The sequence below is a fragment of the Nuphar pumila genome, chromosome 11 (assembly GCF_984573655.1).
Source record: "Nuphar pumila chromosome 11, dmNupPumi1.hap1.1, whole genome shotgun sequence".
NCBI classification, from domain to species: Eukaryota; Viridiplantae; Streptophyta; class Magnoliopsida; order Nymphaeales; family Nymphaeaceae; genus Nuphar; species Nuphar pumila.
In genome coordinates, this window is record NC_143259.1 from 116,797,906 (window position 1) to 116,819,371 (window position 21,466).

The following is a 21,466-nucleotide window of genomic DNA, read 5'->3' on the forward strand; positions in this document are numbered from 1 at the left end:
TATCCTTTTTGTCTTTGTGTAGATGTAGATGGTAAATGTCAATGTGAAGTTACTTTTTACACATGGACTTGCTTTTCACCAACTCTTGTGTTATATGCTAAATAAGCATCATGGGAATTGGTCTGCCTTAGCTTGCTTTTGCAATTTGTGAAAACATAACCGAAAAGCTCTTTTAGGAAGGGATGAAAAAGGTGAAAAGATCAGGTGCAATATGATTGCGCAAGTATTTGTGCATTAAGCACCAGATCACCCTCCATATTGGGGACAGGGCCTGTCAGTTGTGGGGCCCAAGGCCTGATGGAGGGCAATCAGGTGCTTAATGCACAAATTTTGTGCCATGTGATTGCACCCGATTCGGACTCATGAAAAGGTCATTACAGAGTGATAAGACCTCTGATGTGGTTGGGGGAGATAGATGGGCAGCATATCCACTGCTCTCTCTCTCTCTCTCTCTCTCTCACACACACACACACACACATCTCTCATAGCCGCACTATGGATTGCCAATCGACCCAAACCAGGGCATGGGTCAGACGAATGTGGGGGTGATTAGCTGCCTCCTCTGCCTGACGTCCAGCCTTCTTGAGTGCTGCCAACCCTGGCCATGTCCTCATTGTTTATAGCATGCAGTAGTTGTGGATCAAAACAAAATTCCCGTCTCCGTGGAATAAGTTTTCCAAATCATGAACCAAACATGTGGATGGTTATGGACAAGCTCCGCTGTTTCTGATTATCCATAACAAGGATCAGTGGTGCTGAGATGCGTCACATTTTCGACTGTCTTATCAATCTCTGAAATGTAGAACAAATTCTGGAATTTGTGTAATCCAAACGTGCTGTTAGTTGGCTGTATCCCTTCTTTCCCACTTCCAACGGATACATCATCTTAATCAAAGCTACTCTATGTTATATGCATCATGAGAAAGGCAGCCATGCCCTTGTGTTAGCGATTTTGGTCAGTGGAATCAATCTTGTAAAAATTTGATCAAATTGACGTAAATTTGGATTAGAGTAACTGTTTGGGCAAGGACGCCAACACGGGCTTCCAACTCATGATGTCCTGTCAACTTTGTGTGGTTCACAAGTCACCCATACCAGATGAGAGTAGGGGTGTCAATGGATCGGGTTTGACCCAGACCCGACCTGTACCAAATCCTAAAGGGTCAGGGTTTGGTGATAAATAAGAAGGCAAGGTTAGAATCAGGGTCAGACCTGAAAGGTCTGAATAATATATGGAGCCGGGTATGGTTTGTGAAATTTTATACCAGACTTGGGACCGACCCGAGTTCCAATTAAGATCTAAAAATGATAAAAAAATATATTTTTACTGGGTATGGTCTGGGTCTGGTTCATGTAATCCTTATAGAATCCAGGCATGGTTTCTCTTATTGTGGGTCCAATTAGACCCGAGTCCAGACTCGGTACCAACATCTCAAATCAGGTTTGGATCTGGTTCAACCTGGGTACGAAACAAACCCGACCCATTGACACCTCGAGGAGCACCTTGTCAACTGCCTCATTAATTTTTCATCTTACATACTAGCATGTATTATGGCTCTGGAAAATTATGGGACCATTCTAATTCTTCCTATGCCTACAACTTTGGATAAGTGCACATTTATGTTCATAAAGTAGTCAAGGGGTTAGATTCGAATAACATTTATGAATGACCTTATTCAGTGTTTGGGTTTTAAAGTATTAAAGGCTGTCTTCAGTATAGATCTGATCCTGTTCTGCGACGACCATGGTTGATTGTGCTTCATTGAGCAACAATTAAGATAGGGGCTTCTCAAACCAAGCTGGTCCTTAGCGAGACTCCAGTAAAAAGTTCCAGCTTTTGGGTAAAAACAATGAAAAACTAGGGACATAAATGGGTCGGATTCAGTTCGGATCTTTGCATTAACGAAACCGAGCTATGGATATTGTCTTATCAGATTCAGAGCTTGATGGGAAAAGCTACTGTTGGATCTCAAATCTATATCCATTCAACTAATAGGATATGTATTGCATGTGAATTTGTTGGATTATCTTTCCGATACAAACTCATGCAAATCTGCAAACCAAACCCAAATTCGATTTAATTAGATGGTACCTGCCTTACTGAATCCCACTAATATGATTCTAATGTGGTCGGATATCCAACTCAAACCCAATCCATTGACATCCCTAAACATAACAAGTTGGTTAGATTCAGTTGGGATCCAGTCCAATCCCAGGTTGTAAAATATATAATCTTATATCAGATCATGTCAAATTAGGACATACCCAGTTTTGAACCCAAAATAAGACCTGTTCATAACCCAATAGATGCATAAGGGAGCCACCTTGCCAGACTATTGAGAGAGGTTCACATGGGTTTTGAGATTTAGGTGGAATTTATCACTTCAATGGGGTTGTTGACCAACCTTTTTCTGCATAGTGAAGATAAGTGAAGGCATTTAGGAGAGCAGATCAGGTGATCTGTCAGATCGCTTTAAGAAAGTGATTTGACATCTTTGCCGTCCATTGCTTCATCCCACAAGGTTTCTGTGTACATTTGTACGGTGAGGATGCTAAATCACTTTTCTAAAAGTGATTTGGCAGATCACTTGATCTGCTCTCGGGCATTTAGAGCCATTAATATGTTGGGTGCCGACCAGGGGGCACCATGTCCCAGTAGGCACAGTTTTGTGAGACCTTAATGAGTGTTCACTCTGGTCCATTGACATCCATAATTGCTACTTCACTTTGTTAGATCACAATGTAGCATAGAAAAATGAATCCTCTTATGGAAAGAGCCTTACGTCTTCCTGTGGGGGGCCTTCTTTTGATTTTGCATTTCAACCTTCCTATGTATATATATACCCCAATTTTTCATTGCCCTTGATGAGCAGAGCTTTCTCTCCTTTAATTTCTACCTTTTTTTTTTCCTTCTTCTGCACCACTTAATATGTAAGTACCGTTCTGATCTTTTCCGACTTTAGAGATATATGCTGGTATCTTATTCATACTTTTGATCTGTAATGAACATACTGATGTGTGCCCGTGTGAATGCACCATATATGAGTATATGTTTGTGTGTATTTTTTCTGTTGTTTATGTCTCTCTGGTTTTTTAGTTGGAAACATTCACTGGACATTTTCATCACATAAGTACGTTCAGCATAAATCTCAGGAGGAAAGAAGTAGAGATGTTAAATATACTTGTTCAATGTCTTGGGCCTGGCTACCACCTGAACCGGGGTTTTCCCTATATATATATATATATATATATATATATATATATATATATATATATATATATATATATATATATATATATATATATATATATATATATATATATTAGTAATGATAGGGTATTCTCCGAACAACGTACAACAACCTAATAGAAGCTTCAAAAATTTTGAGTTTTTTTTTCAGTGACGAGACTACAATCATTATTTAGTGAAAAACAAGTTTTGGATAATGTGATTACATGTAGGTTTTTAATATCTTAAAAAATCAAACGACTCACAATGTACTAAAAAACCCTATTTTTATGCAACCTACAACTATGATTTCTAGTATTGGGGAGTAGGTGACCCATGCATTACTATAAATATATAAGTAACTTGTGAGAAAAATAAATAAATGACCTCATATGGTCAGGCCTAAATACATTTTTGGATGTCCAAGTTAATGGGGGTGATTGCTGGCTTCATGTATCAGTGTAATTACTGTCTATTTTAATAAAATTTTCCTTTCATTCAAAGACAAAAGGACGGAATTGGATAAGTTATTGCAACTACGAATTGAAATAACATGTGAAAAATGAAATATTGATTCCATATAGGGATGTCAACAAATCGGATTTTATCCAACATTGATTCCGTTAGTTGCATTTGGTAAGTCCAAACCATATCCAATTATAATCAGATGTGGATATGGTTTTGATTTTTTTCTTCCGAGCCCAACAAATATAATAACAATATTAGGAACAATGATTACTTTTTCTTCAAAAGAAAAACTCTATTATTATTTTTTTCTTGCACATTTGACCTTCCAGATGTGATTTACATGTTTGGTTTGGTAGAAACAGACCCTTGGATCATATTTTTTCTAAGGGTTGAAAAATCAATTGCTTACAATATACCAAATTTTCAACCAATAAAAACTTACACTTTTACATTGAAAATATGATTCAAAACTTTTGACCATGCAGGGCACATCCATGAAGGTCAGATTTGGTCAAAACAACCTCCTTTTCATATGAGTTCTGACTAGAGGGTTTTTTACCCATGAGGATAGCAAACATTTTAAATGTATTGAGACCTAATATTTAGACCAAGTACTGCATCCATGTCCTTAGGATAAAGTCTTCACATAATTTGTCCTGATGGGTCTACTTGGCTAGAAGGGCCAGTGGGTCTGAGCTGCTTTTGGTCAAGGTAAAGCAGATTTTGGTCCATTCCAAGGCCCACGAACTGTGACTGTCACCAAGTCGACAGGACATCACAAGTTTGAAATCCATAGGTGAGTTCCCTGTTATAAGGTCAAAGCTGGGTGTACTCCTTGGTGGGCAGGGTGACCTCAAAGGTTTTACCTAGGGGTGTCAATGTGTCAGGTTTGGTTTGGACACAGTTGGGACCAAACCAGATTTGACTTAAGATACTAGTACTAGGTTTGGACTCAGGTCCAATCGGATCTGCTATAAGAGAAATTAACCATACCCAGGCCCTATAAGGATTAAATGAACCAAACCCGAACCATATTCGGTAAAAATAATATTTTTTATCTTTTTTACATTGAGAAGTTGCAGATCTTAGATTCAGAACTCAGGTTGGGTCCGGATCTGGTATGAAATTTCATAAACCATACCCGGCTCAATATATTAATGAGATCCTTTGAATCTGGCCCATATTCTAATCAAACCTCTTTGTTTATCACCAAACCCTGACCCTATAGGGTTTGGTATGGGTCGGGTTTGCTTCAAACCCGATCCATTGACACCCCTAGTTTTACCACTCAAAGGCCAGCCAATGTGCAGTAAGGGTGTCAACATGTTGGGTTTACCTGGACCCGATCCAAACCAAACCCTGTAGGGTCCGGACACAAAGCAAACCCTATGGTCATAAATGATAAGACTCGATTAAGACCCAAAGGTTCGATTAATACATGGACCCGAGTATAGTTTGTGAAATTTTATACCAGACCCGAATTCCGATTAAGACCCGCAATTTTTCAATGTAAAAATGATAAAAAAATATGGTTTTACCAGGTATGGTCCAGGTCTGATTCATGTAGTTCTTATCAGGTCCGGGTATGATTTTTCTTATAGTGAACCTGATTAGACCTTGGTCCGGATCCGATACCATACCCCAAAATTGAGTCCAAGTCTAGTTCCACCTGGGTCCGAACCAAACTCAACCCGTTGACACCCCTAATGTGCAGTCTGTGATGGGGTTTTTTTGCCTTGGTCTATCCAAAAAGAAAAATCTAAATGGGCAGTTAAATTTAAGACTTAAGTACAAATCCAAAACTCCCATTTGTTTGGTTTGGACAACCAAATGCACTTAATTTGAGGAAATCAGTCGTGGTTGTGAACCACGATACTCTTATTTGCATAAATCTACCCACCAAATGCTAAATTCGACCAAATAGACTTATTTACAATGTTAGTGAATTTAATCACCTCTATTAATATATTAAATTAAATTTTACAAGGTACTGAAGAACCAACAGCTCAAACTGCACAAACATCATTTTGAAGTCAACTTTAAAACATGAAAGTTATAAATAGAACATGCTAACCATGATCCAAAGGTCCGATCTTGCTTTTGGAGATTAGATCTATATAAATCAAGAGCGTATGACCATAAGTTTAGAGTGATCTCTTGACATAAATAATGCATAATGCATTTTTATTAGAGAGAGAGAGAGAGAGAGAACACCCTCACAGCATTTCTTCACAAGTCTGTACTGTAGTAGTTGGGTGCCACAATAAACACACTCATTTACTTCACTGGCTGTCCCTAGCTTTCAGAGGTAGTCCACGCAAGGCAGGGTGCTCATGCTCTCTTCGGTAAGGACTCCTCGTCATAAAAATAATAATAATAATAATAATAAATACACTCATTTAATTCGGTTCTATATTTAGGTCTAAAGTTTACTTGGTGGGAGGTGGGACCCACAACACATGCACCCCACGTGTTATGAGAAGAGAGATGTAAAACACAGCCCATGGTCCTCACCTCACTGCTCACTCTGTGCTGCCTTCTCTCCTCCTCCTCCTCCTCCTCCTCCTCTTCCTCCAACAGCCTAAAAGGCAAGACAAGGGTATAGGAGAAGAGCTTCCACAAACCGGTCATGGAGTGTACAGACCACAAGCTGGAGGACAAGGGGACCTTCTGTGTGACCGGGGCAACTGGCTATATTGGGTCATGGCTCGTACGGTCGCTCCTCCAAAAGGGGTACAAGGTTCATGCCACAACCAGGGATCCAGGTACGCGCCCCTTTAAAATTTGGAGTTATGAATCATCTTGGCTTTTGTGAATCAGTTGTAGTTGCTTGATCTTATCTTTGTTAGAAGCGACTCGGCTCCGGTGGCTGTAATCCTTTTTACATGTGGTTGGATGTCATTGAGAATCTAGAACTCTTCAAAATTTTCTTTCTGCATGCATATTTTCTTCCTCTTTGAAGGGGGGGAGGGCTTAAAAGTGATAATATAGTGTAAAATACATAAATCTAGAGGATCTGCAACTTAATTATGCTCACCCTCAAGGACTGCATCCTTGCAGCCAGCAGTTGGGCTCTCACTTTGAGTCCAGGTTGCTGATTTGTAATGTTGGGTACACTGCAAGGTACAATTTTGGTCAAGGACTCGGCTCGAGTCTGCGTGCGCGAACTAGGCTAGATTGCGTTGACACCACCACAGTCTAGGTATCAACTTGGTTCATGTGTGCAATGACCATTTATGTGGAGTTGAACCAAATATTAGTTGTTTTGATACAATCTAACCTCATAGATGTGTTCAGCATGCTCTATTTAGTGAAAATCGACCCTTGGATCATGTTTTTTTCTCAATGAGAAAAAAACATGATTTTATGAATAAAAACATCAACACCTTCACAACTATTGGTTTTCGGATCACTGGAAAAACCTGTATACAGGTTGGATTCCAAAGATCCAAAAGCTGGTCCCCACGAGAAAATAAACTAAAAAAAAAGTGGTTCCACCCTATTTGCTAGGTCGTTTACACACACACACACACACACACATATATATATATATATATATATATATATATAGGGGCAGTGGTCACTTAATGGGCTCACCTCCTTATAAAGAAAAGCCCGAGAAGTTAACTGAATCCCATGGCTTGTGGAGACTGACCGGTTAAAGCCATATGGTACATCTTGCAAGCAATGGAGTTTGATCTGGAATCCTTCATGTGAAAGTGGCTTCACATACCCCATGCTAGCCATGTGTGCCAACCCATGAGGGGCATCTTTCTTAATTCTTTTTCTTTTTTGATATGCAAGCTGGTGTTAGAAAGACCACTACCAGATATCTCTTAAGCCCCATGTGGCAGAGGGATTCGAACCTGGGCCTTCAGCTTGGCACAGGACCCCGCTTACCACATGGAATACCACCACGGTGGTATCTTTCTTAATACATTTTTTTTTCTAGAAAGGCAAGCTGGAGTTAGGCAGACCCCTGCCAGATAACTCTTAAGCCCCATGTGGCAGAAGGATTCGAACCTGGGTCTATCTTTCTTAATACTTGGCTCATATGAAGTTGGACAAATGAACTTATATGCCATCCAAATAGGATTAATTGTTCTCAATTGACTTAGGTTATGTGCAGAATGGGACCTACTTGCACCAGAAATGTTTTAATTCAATCAACTTGACCAGACTCACCACTGCTTTATAATTATAATATGGTGCACACTTTGGTTTGCATGAGTTTAGGCACCGAATGTTAGATTTAACCATGCAGGCCTCAAAGGGGTTTGACGTAGTGAGATGAAACCTAGGCCGTTAGGCAGGTGGTCTATGTTCAAATCATGTGGGTGTCATCCCGACTCCCTGGAGGCAAGGGTTAAGCTCACAAAGTTTTATGCTGTCAAGACAGAGACTGTAAGTATATGACAAGCAAAGCCAGTGTGGCTAAGTCTCTGATCCTGAGTAGGGGTGTCGACGGGTCGGGTTTAGTTCGGACCTAGGTGAAACCAGACTTGGACCAGTTTTTTGGGTATGGTATTGGGTCTAGACCGGGGTCTAATCGGGTATACTATAAGAAAAATCATACCCGTACCAGATAAAAACTACATGAACAAAACCTGGATCATACCCGGTAAAACCATATTTTTTATCATTTTTATATTAAAATTTTGAAGGGTTTTAAATGGAACTCGGGTTAGGTCCGGGTCTGGTATAAAATTTCACAAACTATACCATGTATTATAATCTGACCTTCAAGTCCGGAACTGGGTCTTAATCAGATCTTCTTATTTATCACCATACCCGGACCCTAGAGGGTTCGGGTCGGGTCTAGGTAAACCCAACCCATTGACACCCCTAATCCTGAGAGTGGTTTCTTCATCTAAATAAAAAAAAAACAATGCAGATTTATTCAACATGACCTTTTTACTACTTTAGGAGGTTTTGTCATGTATAATATACTATAAGATTTGGTTTTTGAGGTGGTGAAAAATCGATTTGATCATAATTCATGAATATAAGGATGGTTTAAAATTTGTCTAAAGCGTGTTTTTCGGTATTAAAAAAATGCTGGCATTATCGATGCAAATGGACCAGACATTAGATCTAAATCCAATGCATTATTTTTATAGTTGGACTTTAAGGTACAAATGTTTAATCGAACTGGATACAGGTCTACTAAACTGAATTATTTTCAGTTTCAAATTGGACTTGGATCAATATTTTAACTCGAATCTAATTCAAATTCAGATTAAATCTAATTCAGTCGCATTTTTCATATGTAAATAGCTTGCTTTTATTCTTTTTCTGCAGGAGCTATTTGGATTCAAAATTAACATTACCTCATTATATTCAATTAGGATTCAAATCTAATTTTGGACCTATTATTTTTATTTCCGATTCATATTTGGATTTATGTCATCACCCAGCACAATTTGACACAATTTAACCTCTATCGAACAGTCACAAATCTTGTTATCAACATTTTCTCCGCAAAAAGAGTCTGGAGATAAATTAATTTTTTCCAGAAAAAAAACTCAAAATATTGATATGGAAGCATACCAAATATAGGAATAAACATTTAACAATAAGAAATATATATTTTGCTAGTAATTCAATAATATCGTGATAAAATCACAACATTTTCAAAATATCATATTTCGTAGGTTTATATCGGTTTTAAAATATCTCATAAGAATTGGCTGATATAAGTATGTTCAGCAATATATATACATTCTTTAGTGAGAGAGAGAGAGAGGTTGGAGCCTTAAAGGGTCTCGTAAAAAATTAAGATGTTTTCAAGGAAAGTCAAAGGGTTTTAAAATGGCATGCTTCTTTTTTTTATTGCAAGGTGGAACCGGCTTTAAGAGCCAGACGGCTCCAGGGGTACTAATGGGTCGGGTTTGGTTCAGATCCATGTGAAACAAAATTAACCCAGACCTGATTTGAGATGATGGTACCGGGTTCGAAGAAGGTCTTATCGGACTCACCATAAGAGAAACCATACTGGATCCTATCTATTTTATCAAATATAAACCTTATATATACCACCGAGGTGGTATCCCATATGGTAAGCGGGTCCTGTGTCAAGTTGAAGACCCAGGATTGAATCCCTTTGCGACATGGGGCGGCTGTTGTTCTGGTAGGGGGTTCGCCTAACCCCAGCTTGCCTTTCAAAAAAATATATATGAACCCTCTATGTGTATAGGGACTCACTATAAGGTTTTTATGCACCAGACTCAGACATTACCCGGTAAAATAATTTTTTTATCTTTATCTACATTGAAAAATATTTGTGGATCTTAGTCTAAACATGGGTCGGGCCTGGGTCTGGTACAAAATTTTACAAATCATGTCACGGAACCACCATATATATATATATATATATATATAAAGAGAGAGAGAGAGAGGGAGAGGGGGGGTATATATATTTTTTTGAAAGGCAAGCTGGGGTTAGGCGGACCCCTACCAGAACAACAGCCGCCCCATGTGGCAGAGGGATTCAATCCTGGGCCTTCAGCTTGACACAGGACCCCGCTTACTGCATGGGATACCACCTAGTGGTATATATAAGGTTTATATTTGGTACAATAGATTGTACCTACAATCTAGTTTGAATCTCACGCCGCAAGCTATTTTGACGCAATCTAACCTTATAGATGTATTTAACATATTAAAATATATTTTTCGGCAAAAAAATATATTTTTATGAGTCAAAAAATATTGATGCCTTTATAGCTGTTGATTTTTAAATCACCAAAAAAACCTGTATACAGGTTGAATTCCAGCGATTCAAAAGCCTGTTTTCACTGAACAAAATCTGCAGGTCACACCTATGGTGTTAGATATGAAAAATAAATAGAGGGTTCCACCCCGGCCATTTGTTAGGTTTACATACAAAAACTGTAAAAAATCTTAACCTTTTATATATATATATATATATATATATATATATCACAATGAGTTATATGGTGGTTTAGTACTATAATAGGACTTACACCTTGTCATCTAATAGTGCTTTTCATGTATGTAGAGATTATATTTTCAAATCCGAGTCCTTTGATATAACTTTTTTTTTTTTTTGGGTGTATAATTCAAGGGAAAACCCTCCAACCGCTGTATATTAGCTGGTCTCTAGTTGGTATAACTTTTGAGGTCCCTCCCTGTCCACCTGGGAATACACCCTGCTTGGGCTTGTCTCAACTACAATAAGCAAGCAAACAAGCTTTTAATGCATCATTCATGCTTATATGATCAGCTTTTGTGATGGCCTTACGACACTAAAATCAATAGTCACTCACAAGGGCTCGAGACATCCGGTAGAGGTAACTTGTGGACATCACTAAGCTGAAGGGACGTCATGAATTCAAAACGCACAGGGGGCATATCTTGTGGCAAGGTGAAATCTGGATGTAGTCTTTGATGGGTAGTGAAGGCCTCAAAAGGGTTCTATCAATCAAGGTCTGACAATGTGGGGGTGGTTGATGGCCCCTCCTTGGCATAGAGAAAGAAAAAAAATTTAAGTACCTTATCAAAGATGTAAACATATATATTAATGCAAGTCACCGTTAGGTGCGCCTCATGTCACCTTGTGTTGAGACATTGCAAGTTCAAATCCCATAACTGATAGGGGTCGGACTAACCCCAGCTTGCTTTTAAAAAGAAAAAGGTAGTGATATGAAAATCAAGTACCCAATCCGATCACATAAATATTTAGATGAACTCTACCATGTTTGTGGGGTAACACTTGATCATGAATGTAAGCCAACTGATTGTAATTAAATTTTTTTTTTTTTATATTTAGAGAAGGCATCTAGGGTACTATCCTTTAGTGATGAAGGCAGACTCAAGATTTTCAAGGCAGATATGCTTGAAAAAGGCAGCTATGATAAAGCACTGGAGGGTTGTGATGGAGTCTTCCACGTGGCATCACAGATGGAGTTTGGCGGACAAAATCCTGGTAATTTATCCTATCTTTAATGCATACACAAATATGAGTGTATATGTGTGTGCACATACCGGCCTGCTAATGGATTGGGTGGACCGGGTCGCCTGGCCTGTTTACTAACGGGTCAGGTTTTGGCCTGGTTTTTAACGGGCTCGGGTTTGAAGAGAAGCTCATGGCCCGGCTTATTGGTCCAACGGGCCGATGTAAAGCGGGTGGCTTGGTCCAATCTTAAAATGTTTAAATGCTTGACTGAAATTATGAGTTAATGAGAGCATAACAAGTTTTCATGCAATTAATTCTTAATTAATAAATAGCAAGCTCCCATGCAACTAATTAAGTAAATAATAATAGTTATTCAAGTTACTATGTAATAGTTAATTTTTAAATTTTTTATATTATTAAAAAAATAATAAATAACTCAGGCCCATCAGGCAAGCCCAGTAGCTCATGGGCCGGCCCACATATATAACGGGCCAGATTTTGGCCCGGTACCTAATGGACCCGGGCCTAAAATCATGGCCCAAACCCGGCCCATGACGGGCTGGGTCGGCTTCTCCCATCAGGCCCTATGTGCATGCACCGACACACACACACACACACGCGCTTGAGGATGTAAATGGATCGGACATAGTCATTACTGAATTTGGCCTAATCATTCTCAAGTTTAAATATGGATCTGAAAAGACATCCATAATCCTATTTTAAGGGCACCTTTGCTTGCACTTTCAAATGTGAAAATGAATCATGTGATTCGAAATCACGGTATCAAGCACTTGATTTTTTTTTAGTCTCGTGAGACAGTAAATGAATTACATATGATTCATTTACTCACTGCGCCATTTTCTCACGTTCGCTTGCATATGAGAAAATGGGGATCGTTTGAATGATTCTCATTTTGGGTCCAAGCAAACAGGCCCTAAACCCATATCTAAAATTAAGGTATTGGATTCAATAAATAATCCAACCTAATCCGATCCATTTGCACCCATGATAAGAGATATTTGGCCAACCATACATAAGATCTATATATATTAAGAACCTTATTGAAAAATCTTCACATATGTTGCAGGAAGCTACCTGGTAACCAATGCCCATAAGCTAGCAACAAATGGTACGCTGAACATTCTAGAAGCTTCCTGGAAGGCTAAATCGGTCAAGAGGGTGGTCATCACATCTTCTATAAGCATCCTCTCTGCAAGGGACCCACAAGGAAACCTCAAGGCCACGGTGGTGGACGAGTCTTGCTTGAACTCCATTGATTCAGCACTCAAGAACCGTGCATACGGATGGGTAAGAGTGGATCTCTCATTTTGGACCTAGACCCGGTTGGTATGAATGTAAACGGGTCAGACTTGGTTAATATCAGGTAATCGGTTCTGGAGTCATATTTGGAATTGGACGGAGAACACATACTGAATCTACAATAAGAGAGAGAATATATATATATATATATATAGATAGATAGATAGAGAGAGAGAGAGAGAGAGGTCACAAACTCACCACCCTTATGTTAAATGCACACAAAAAAAAGTTTCCTAAAAACTACTTGTATGGGAAAGGCATGCGGGTATCATGGTCATTTTAATAAATTTAAAACAGAATTCATTAGATGTAAGTAAAGCCTGGGTCATTTGATTAACCCAGGTAAAAACTTTGGTGGGCAATTGCAAACTCTAAACTATTTGGTGTGCAAATGAATTTGACAGAAAAGTTTGGGGTTTATTTGAAAATTTTCCTAATTTTTATATACTATATCTGCCTGAATTTCCTTTGATCGGGCCCAAAGTGAATAAAGATCCAACCCAGTATTTGCACCCGTAGTTTAAAGATCCTAAAGACTGGTTGTCACTATGACTTCAAATGATTGTTCTGTTCTTGGTGATGATTAGGTCTATGCGACATCGAAGCTCATTGAGGACCAAATGGCGTTTAAATTTGCCAAGGAGAAAGGCTTGGACTTGGTGTCCATAGTACCTGCAACAGTGGGTGGTCCATTCTTGACCCGATCCGTTCCATCAAGCCTTCAAGTATTGCTATCACCTATCACAGGTACTTCTGGTGAAATAGAAAAAGCTATTTAATCCAACTTACACCTCACACTTGATTTACTTCTTAACTTATGTGAAAGATGCCACACCCAAATTGCCTGTTTAGTATAATTAATGTATGGTTCTAATTAGGGATGTCAACAAGCTGGATCCAGCCGGATCTAACTAAGAGGTATTGGTATTGGATTCAGACTGACTAAACCAAACCAACCACAGACTATACCTGGTAAAATAATGCTTTTATATTATTTACATAGAAAATTTGCAGATCTAAATTGAATCTAGGGTCAGATCCAAGTCCGATATGAAATTTTCATAAACCATACCTGGTCCATACTAATCAGACACATGGGTTCGACCTGGATTCTTAACCAGACCTCCTTCTTTCATACCAAACCTGGATCCTACTGGACCCATTTGGGGTCAGGATTGGGTTATACATACCCGACCCGTTGAACCCCCTATCGGTAATGTTATAACATTTTTTTTTTCATAATATCTGATGAAGGCACCAGATCAAACCCTTCTGGCACATGGGTGTGTGTGTCTAGGGGTGGCAATCGGGTCGGGTTGGCGGGTTGGCGTGTCAGCATACCTCAACCTGAACCCGACCCGTTTATTAAACGGGTTGGCTGTGGCAAACACGAACCTGACCCGTTTAATAAACGGGTAACCCGACACGACCCACCAACCCATTTAATAAATGGGTTGGGTCGGGTAAACGGGTTTTCAGGTTGGCGGGTCAGGTTGGCGGGTCAGGTTGGCGGGTCGGGTTGGCGGGTCGGGCAGTCGGGTTGGCGGGTTGACCCACCCACCTAACCCGTTTATTAAACGGGTCAGCCGGGTTGGCGGGTTGGCATACCCCCAACCCGAACCCGACCTGTTTAATAAACGGGTTACGCGGGTCGACCCGTTTATTAAACGGGTTGGCTTAAGCCCAACCCGAACCCGCCTAAGAGGCGGGTTGGCGGGTCGTGTCAGAAATTGCCACCCCTAGGTGTGTCCATAGCTTTTAGAGGTGGGCCACGTAAGGCAGGGCGATCGTGGGGCCTCACCCGGGTTTTTCTTCACTTCGGCGAGGGTTCCTCGTCGTAAAAAAAAAAAATAATAACTGATGTATAACATTAACTTGCAGGAGACCCAGACCTGTATCCAATATTAACTGCAGTGAGTTCCAGATTGGGGTCCATCTCCATAGTTCACATAGAAGACGTATGCAATGCCCATGTTTTCTTGATGCAGGAAAGGGAGGCAAAGGGACGCTACGTTTGCTCTGCCCATAGCTGTGGTCTCCCTCAACTCGTTGATTTCTACTCTCAGCAGTACTCTTTTCCAGTTAAACACAAGTAAATCTTCTATAACTTCTTGGTTACCTCAAAATGAAAAATATCACACCTTTCTGGTTTAGACCAATGAGCTAAGTATGCCTAGCTTGCTCCAGAGTCCTAGCCTAAGTTTATGTTTGGGTCTCACATGAAAAGCATGAAGTTTGTCAATTCCTAAAACGCATACTAGAGCATATATAACATGAAACTTGACCAAGTTTATGGACTCTAATGATGCTTTCAATAGTATAAAGATTGGTGTTCAAATCCTTTATCAAGTTTCACATGATGGTCTTAAAGAGTTTTTGAATGCGGCCTTATATATATATATATATATATATATATATATATATATATATATATATATATATATATATATATATATATATATATATATATATATGGTATCTTGCCCATGTCCATATCCAACTACAGATTTCAAATGGGACCACCAAGGTAGTTTGACCAAGATTTTACCTCCGGAACACCAAATCCAAAAACGCCCATCCCAGCTATCAGATTTCAAACAGGCCCTTATGGATATAGTCAGGTCCACTGTGATCTAATACATGCTTTTGAAAACAACTAATAAGTGGTCCGATCAATAAGCCTGTCCATACCTAGGGTAATGAGTCAGGCTATTGTTTATACTCGGGCTCAGTTAGGTGATCGGCCGAGTACTTCACAAAGTACTCGGGCCTAGGGGTATCAACGGGCCTGGTTTACCTGGACCCGACCTGAACCAAACCCTATAGGGTCCAGGTATGGTGATACATGGTAAGACCTGAGTCGGGACCCGAAGATCCGATTAATACATGGACCTGGGTATAGTTTATGAAATTTTATACCAGACCCAGACCTGACCTGAGTTCCGATTAAGACCCATAAATTTTCAATGTAAAAATGATAAAAATATGATTTTACCGGGTATGATCCGGGTATAGTTCATGTAGTTCTTATCGGGTCCTGGTATGGTTTTTCTTAAGAATAATTAATTTGTAATGCCCAACCTAATGTTTGAAAGCCAACACCTGTGCCAACGAGAGATGCATTGTTTAAGACTGATTTTTGTTAGGGCATTGCAAAAGGTCATAGTTATGTTTTTTTGCTTAATCTGAACTTATAGTGGTTGATTTTGCACACTCAGAGAGAGAGAGAGAGAGAGAGAGAGAACATTTAGAGAGAGAGTATAGTTCTTTATAAGTTTGTTGACCGGTACAAACTCAAAACCAGTCTCATATTTGAACTATCACAAGCCTCATTTATGGGTTCTTTTTGGTTAAGCAGATTGCCAGATGAGCCTCAAGGATGGAGCCCTACCACAGTCTCCTCTCTGACACTGAAGGAGTTGGGTTTTGAATTCAAGCATGGGATGAAAGAGATACTCAAGGAAAGCATTGATTGCTGCATTGAATGCGGGTTCCTGAGCAGCACACCACCAAAGTGAGGACTATTTGATTCAGTGGTAGATATAAATATGTATGCATGAAAGAAGCAGGTTGTTGATATCAACCAAAGCTTAGCAATAACTCCTCTAGGTTTTTGAACACTGTGTGTGTGCTCAACTGCTATTGTCAGAACTGCATACTTTGTGAGGCAAAATAACAACTGGGTTTGTGGAAATGTCAGGCCCTGCGCTAGAAAGAGAAAGGTCTGTGAGTGTTTGCAGTGGGATGTTTTAAATTTGAAAATTTGAAGGTAGGATAGTCTTCCTTCTGTGCTTCATGGATGACCATATTGGAACATGGTGAGCCAGGTATGAACCCGTAACAAGGTCCATTATTAAATCTGACAAGGGCATGACCAGATCAAGAACATACACAAATGTTCAGGATCTGTATAGTGATACTGACAAAGTGCCCATGAATGAGCTTTGGATCCTGTCTGGCCTGACGCACTAAACCTACCGGACGAGAGCAGATCAGGTGATCCGTCATCACTTTAAGTGATTTGACATCTTCACTGTCCATTGCTTCATCCTACAAGGACCCCCACGGTTTTTATGCATTTTGTGAACAGTGAAGATGCCAAATTACTTAATTAGAGTGATTTGGCAGATCACCTGATCTGCTCTCTCTCTTTGCTTGCCGTGAAAACTTGAGGGTTTTGCAGAAACCATGAATCCACAGGAGGACAAGAAAAGCAGTCGCCTTTTTCATGGTTGGCAAACTCAGAACTCAGTCTTAGATTGGCCTAATTTGACAGTGGCTCAGGCAGGTTACATTAATTAAGTGTTTAAAACACAAAATAAATGAAAAATAAGAATTTAAATAATGATTGTCAGTGTTGGGTTTTCTCACTAAGGACAACCAAAATGACATGCCCCTCTGGGATAGATCTGAAGATGGATCTTTTCATTAATTACATCTTGTATCTTTAATTGGATGTCTGATAAAGTGCAATCACATTGCACACTTTGAGTGTGCCCACCATCTACCAGGGCTCACAACTAGCAGGTTATGTAACATGAACTCTTCTATGAGGTTCATTTCTGTCCAAAATTAGATTCAATTAACCTTAATTAAGTTTTTTATCTATATTACATATACACACATACATGTTAACTTAAAATTGTTAATATATATATATATATATATATACCCTGCCTTTACCCCCGTACCCAAGTTTTTTTAAGGTGCCTCATTGCGGAATCCGCAACTGCACCTATGTGACCTAGTCGGCAGGCTGTCAACCTAAGATGGAGGGCGACTAGGTTCAGCGACACACTCAAATTGTGCAATGTGATTGCACTTGATCCGCCGTTGGAGCATTGCATAAATGACAATTTTTTCATGTTTTAAGTGTATACAAGTTTGGAGAGAAGGAAGACTTTTCTTTTTTGGATAACCATGGAAACCCCCCTCACTCATTGGTCAAGCTCATGGTGTAAAAACCTTAAGTCCGCCTTGCCCACTATTGAGTATTTGGCCTTGTAGCAAAGGATGCACAATCATGATTTTTGAACTAGTGGCATTCCTTCAGCTTGGTGACATTGACAAGCTCCCACTACCATATGAGTGAAGCCATTGCAGTCAATCTCACTCAAGTATTAAATATGGTTGATAACTAAATAGGGAGGATATTTCACTGGAGTTTCGTGTTTGGATTTTTTTAATTGCGAGAAGTTAGAGAGGATATTTCTTTCGGGTTGGTTGGTTCACCACGGTTTGAATAGGAAGATCCACATTTTTAGGGGCTATTGGGGGCGTTTGTTTCAGGGACAGCCAGACGGAGACACCATGTTCTGTCCATTTCTGTTCTGACCCTGTTCAGACAGTAACAAGGTGTGTGTCTAACTTTTGTTAGAGGTAGAACACTACTGTCTATGTGCCATGTGTGTTTGATTCATCATTGGTGACACTTGGACACATGTTTAAATTTTGTGTATTTTGATAACAAAATTCATATTTTAAGCAATAAAAAATTATGAATTTAGCATGCATCCACTCAATAAATTGCAAAAATAGGGATTAAAATACATTCAATAAATTATAAATATAAGAATTAAAATACAAAACTCTTAAAATCTAAGCATACTTAAAAAAATAGATTTAGCAATTCAATCAATAAATTACAAAAACAGATATTAAAACACAAAAACTCCTAAAATATAAGCATGCCCAAACAAAAAAATCAGTAAGTCGCAAAAATAAGGATTAAAATACAAAAACCCCTAAAATCTAAGCATACAAAATAAAATGGATTTAGCATCATTCACTCAAATAAATTTCAAAAATTAAAATTAAAATACAAATCCTCTAGAATCTAAGCATACTTAAAAAATGAAGTTTCCATGCATTCACTCAATCAATTACAAAAATAAAGATTAAAATACAAAAACCCTTAAAATTTAAACATACCAAAAAAAAGTTTAGATGTAACATCATTCACTCAATATATTACAAAATTAGGGATTAAAATGCAAAGCCTCAAAAATATTTGCATACCCGAACAATAAAACATTGGATTTTACATCAATCAATTGAAAAAATAAAAGATTAAAATATAAAAAGCCCTAAAATCTAAGCATATCTGGAAAAAAATTGGATTCTGGTTAAGGATAACGAGAGAGTGAGAGAGGCAAACGAAAGATTTTAGAGGATGATATGGTGAAAACTAAATAAAAAAGTTACCCCATGGGTTGAACCGAGCAATCTCTAAAAATGCCACATGTTTTCTTTAAATATTTGAAACATGAGGCAACTGAACAAAACTATGCCTTAGGTTAGGCGCCCGCATGGAAATTTCTCTAATAATTTTGGAAATCACTTGAAATTTTCATGGCTGAGGCATTGCCATTTTGATCACAAAACTAATGAACCATGGATATTATTGCTCTAGTGGGATTAATATAGTGAGCTCACAAGCCCGTAAGGTCGTATGGTAGGGGGGACGTGAATGTCACCAAGTTGACCGGATGTCACAGGTTTGAAACCCATGGATGGCGTCCCTTGCCACAAGGTCGAAGCTGGGTATACTCTCAGGTGGGCAGGGGTGCTTCAAGGGTTTTTACCCACTGAAGGCCAGCCAAAGTGCCGTCTTTGATTTGAAAGGGCAGGAGTACCTTGGATTATCAAAAAAAGAGAGAGAGAGAGAGAATAATATAGTGGGATATGAAGAAAATCCATGACCATGTCTAAGTTACAAAGTTGAAGATATGATCTCAACCCGATTAAGATCCAGTTCCAATGTATTTTATTTTGCATCAAATGGCACCAAGTCCACTGAAACGGTCGCTATTTGTGGGGCCACGGTCACCTTTGTACCATATAGGTCTCTTTAACAAGTGGCATATATGCTTGCTCCCATCAGTAAACTCAGGATGAAGATGCTTTCAACTTTGGTAGTTTTGAGGGCTGGTCCAAACATCACAATGACAAGGAATTGGAATTGGAGTTCAGTGTCGGTGGAATTTAACAACTTGTTCTTCAGAACTTTGTTTCTCATGCACTACAATAGGCAAACTAACAAGAGGAATAAAGTACAAGGAAACAAAATGTTTTTAAGTTTTGACATGTCAAATCGCCGAAAAGAACAAAAAGCACAATAGATCATGGTTATTTTAGCATGGCCTAAGAAAAAACACTATAAAGTTGATGATACATGGTTAAGAACTTAAGAAGCATAGTCACAAATATAGTTCTCGGGATAATATTGGTGAGGTAAAATCTTCTGACATTTTTAAAGAAAAAATACCAGTATATTTATGTAAATATATCTCTCTCTATTAGTAACACTTTTATATATAATGGCTTTTATCACACTAACTCGAGTTAAAAATGTGATAACTTCAAAATAAGTGATAGTTTGAGAAAATATAACATCATACCTTGAAAGTATCGGGATGGAAAGTACGACATTTCAAAATATTGGTGATACTTGCCAGTATCATTGAGACTTGAGCATGCAAAGTATTTCTGTTCACTGTGGATCAAACTGAACACTTGGTTCGTTTCCATCCTTTATCAATAGGTTAGTTTGTTATTTTGGCATACCTAAATTATGCATCTTGATGTATTACTGATCATTGATATATGTTGAACTTGTCTGGGATCTTTAACTCAGGACATGATTCTTGACCTGCAAATTAGGATAATTGGTGCATACTATGTGCTCTTATATGTAATAACTGGATGCAAATTATATGTAAATAACATCCACATAGTTCAAGACGATGGTGAACTTTTTTTTTCCTTTTTCCTTTTCCCTTTTCTTTTAAATTGAAAGAGGGAGGCATAATATAACTAATTTATAAAAATTTAAAAAAAAACTCCAATCTGGGTGAAGAAATGAGCTGGCAGTATAATGGTCTAAAAGAGAGAAGCTTCAACTTCCATGTTATTCTGTCATTTGGAAGCATAGGGGATGTGGGTGGGTGTCCCTTCATCAATGTATAAAGAAACGTATAAAAAATCAAGTGGTAATTAGTAACCACTTTTTTTAACATATATATATATATATATATGAGAAAGAGAGAAAAAAATTGTAGCAGCATCAACCGTTCCATTTAAAACAGATATCCCACATTTTAACTCCTTTCATTGGGTAAGAATGCAGTTATTGTAGCCAACAAAAAAATCTTTAGGAAAAAGTGATCAGTTTCTCCATAACATATATCTTAACATGCAAACTGACTCTCCCTAGTGCTTAAGAGTAAACAAATGTTACAAGAATACTTGACATCATGGTGAAACAAGTTAGAGCAGCAACAACCAGCGCTTTAGATACCATATTAATACTATCAAATTGAATGGTCATGGCCAGTTGCTTGCTTCTCTCATCTCCTTTTAGGCCTACTGCACACAGCAGCTTTGAATTCTCTCTCTATCATAAATCATCCTTTACAATGAGATCATAGCACCAAATTTGGCTTCTAAATGTGCAGCACCTTTGATTTGTCTATAGCATAAATTATCTTTTACAATGAGATTCATAGCACCAAATTGGCTTCTAAATGTGC

The 21,466-nt window shown here is 38.6% G+C and overlaps 1 protein-coding gene across 1 annotated transcript; it reads left to right on the forward strand.

The window, feature by feature from the left end:
• Positions 1-6,267: 6,267 nt before the first annotated feature.
• LOC149823031 (putative anthocyanidin reductase) lies at positions 6,268-16,650 on the forward strand. Its single transcript, XM_089980509.1, has 6 exons — positions 6,268-6,462; positions 11,490-11,645; positions 12,703-12,923; positions 13,523-13,682; positions 14,817-15,027; positions 16,294-16,650. The coding sequence occupies exons 1-6, from the start codon at positions 6,327-6,329 to the stop codon at positions 16,451-16,453; spliced, it is 1,044 nt and encodes a 347-aa protein (XP_089836635.1). The 5' UTR covers positions 6,268-6,326; the 3' UTR covers positions 16,454-16,650.
• Positions 16,651-21,466: the final 4,816 nt, after the last annotated feature.

Coding starts and splice junctions, on each gene's coding strand:
- LOC149823031 (XM_089980509.1), top strand. CDS start 6,327: ATGGAGTGTACAGACCACAAGCTGGAGGACAAGGGGACCTTCTGTGTG. Junction 12,924..13,522: donor AGAACCGTGCATACGGATGG/GTAAGAGTGGAT, acceptor GGTGATGATTAG/GTCTATGCGACATCGAAGCT. Junction 13,683..14,816: donor ATTGCTATCACCTATCACAG/GTACTTCTGGTG, acceptor ATTAACTTGCAG/GAGACCCAGACCTGTATCCA.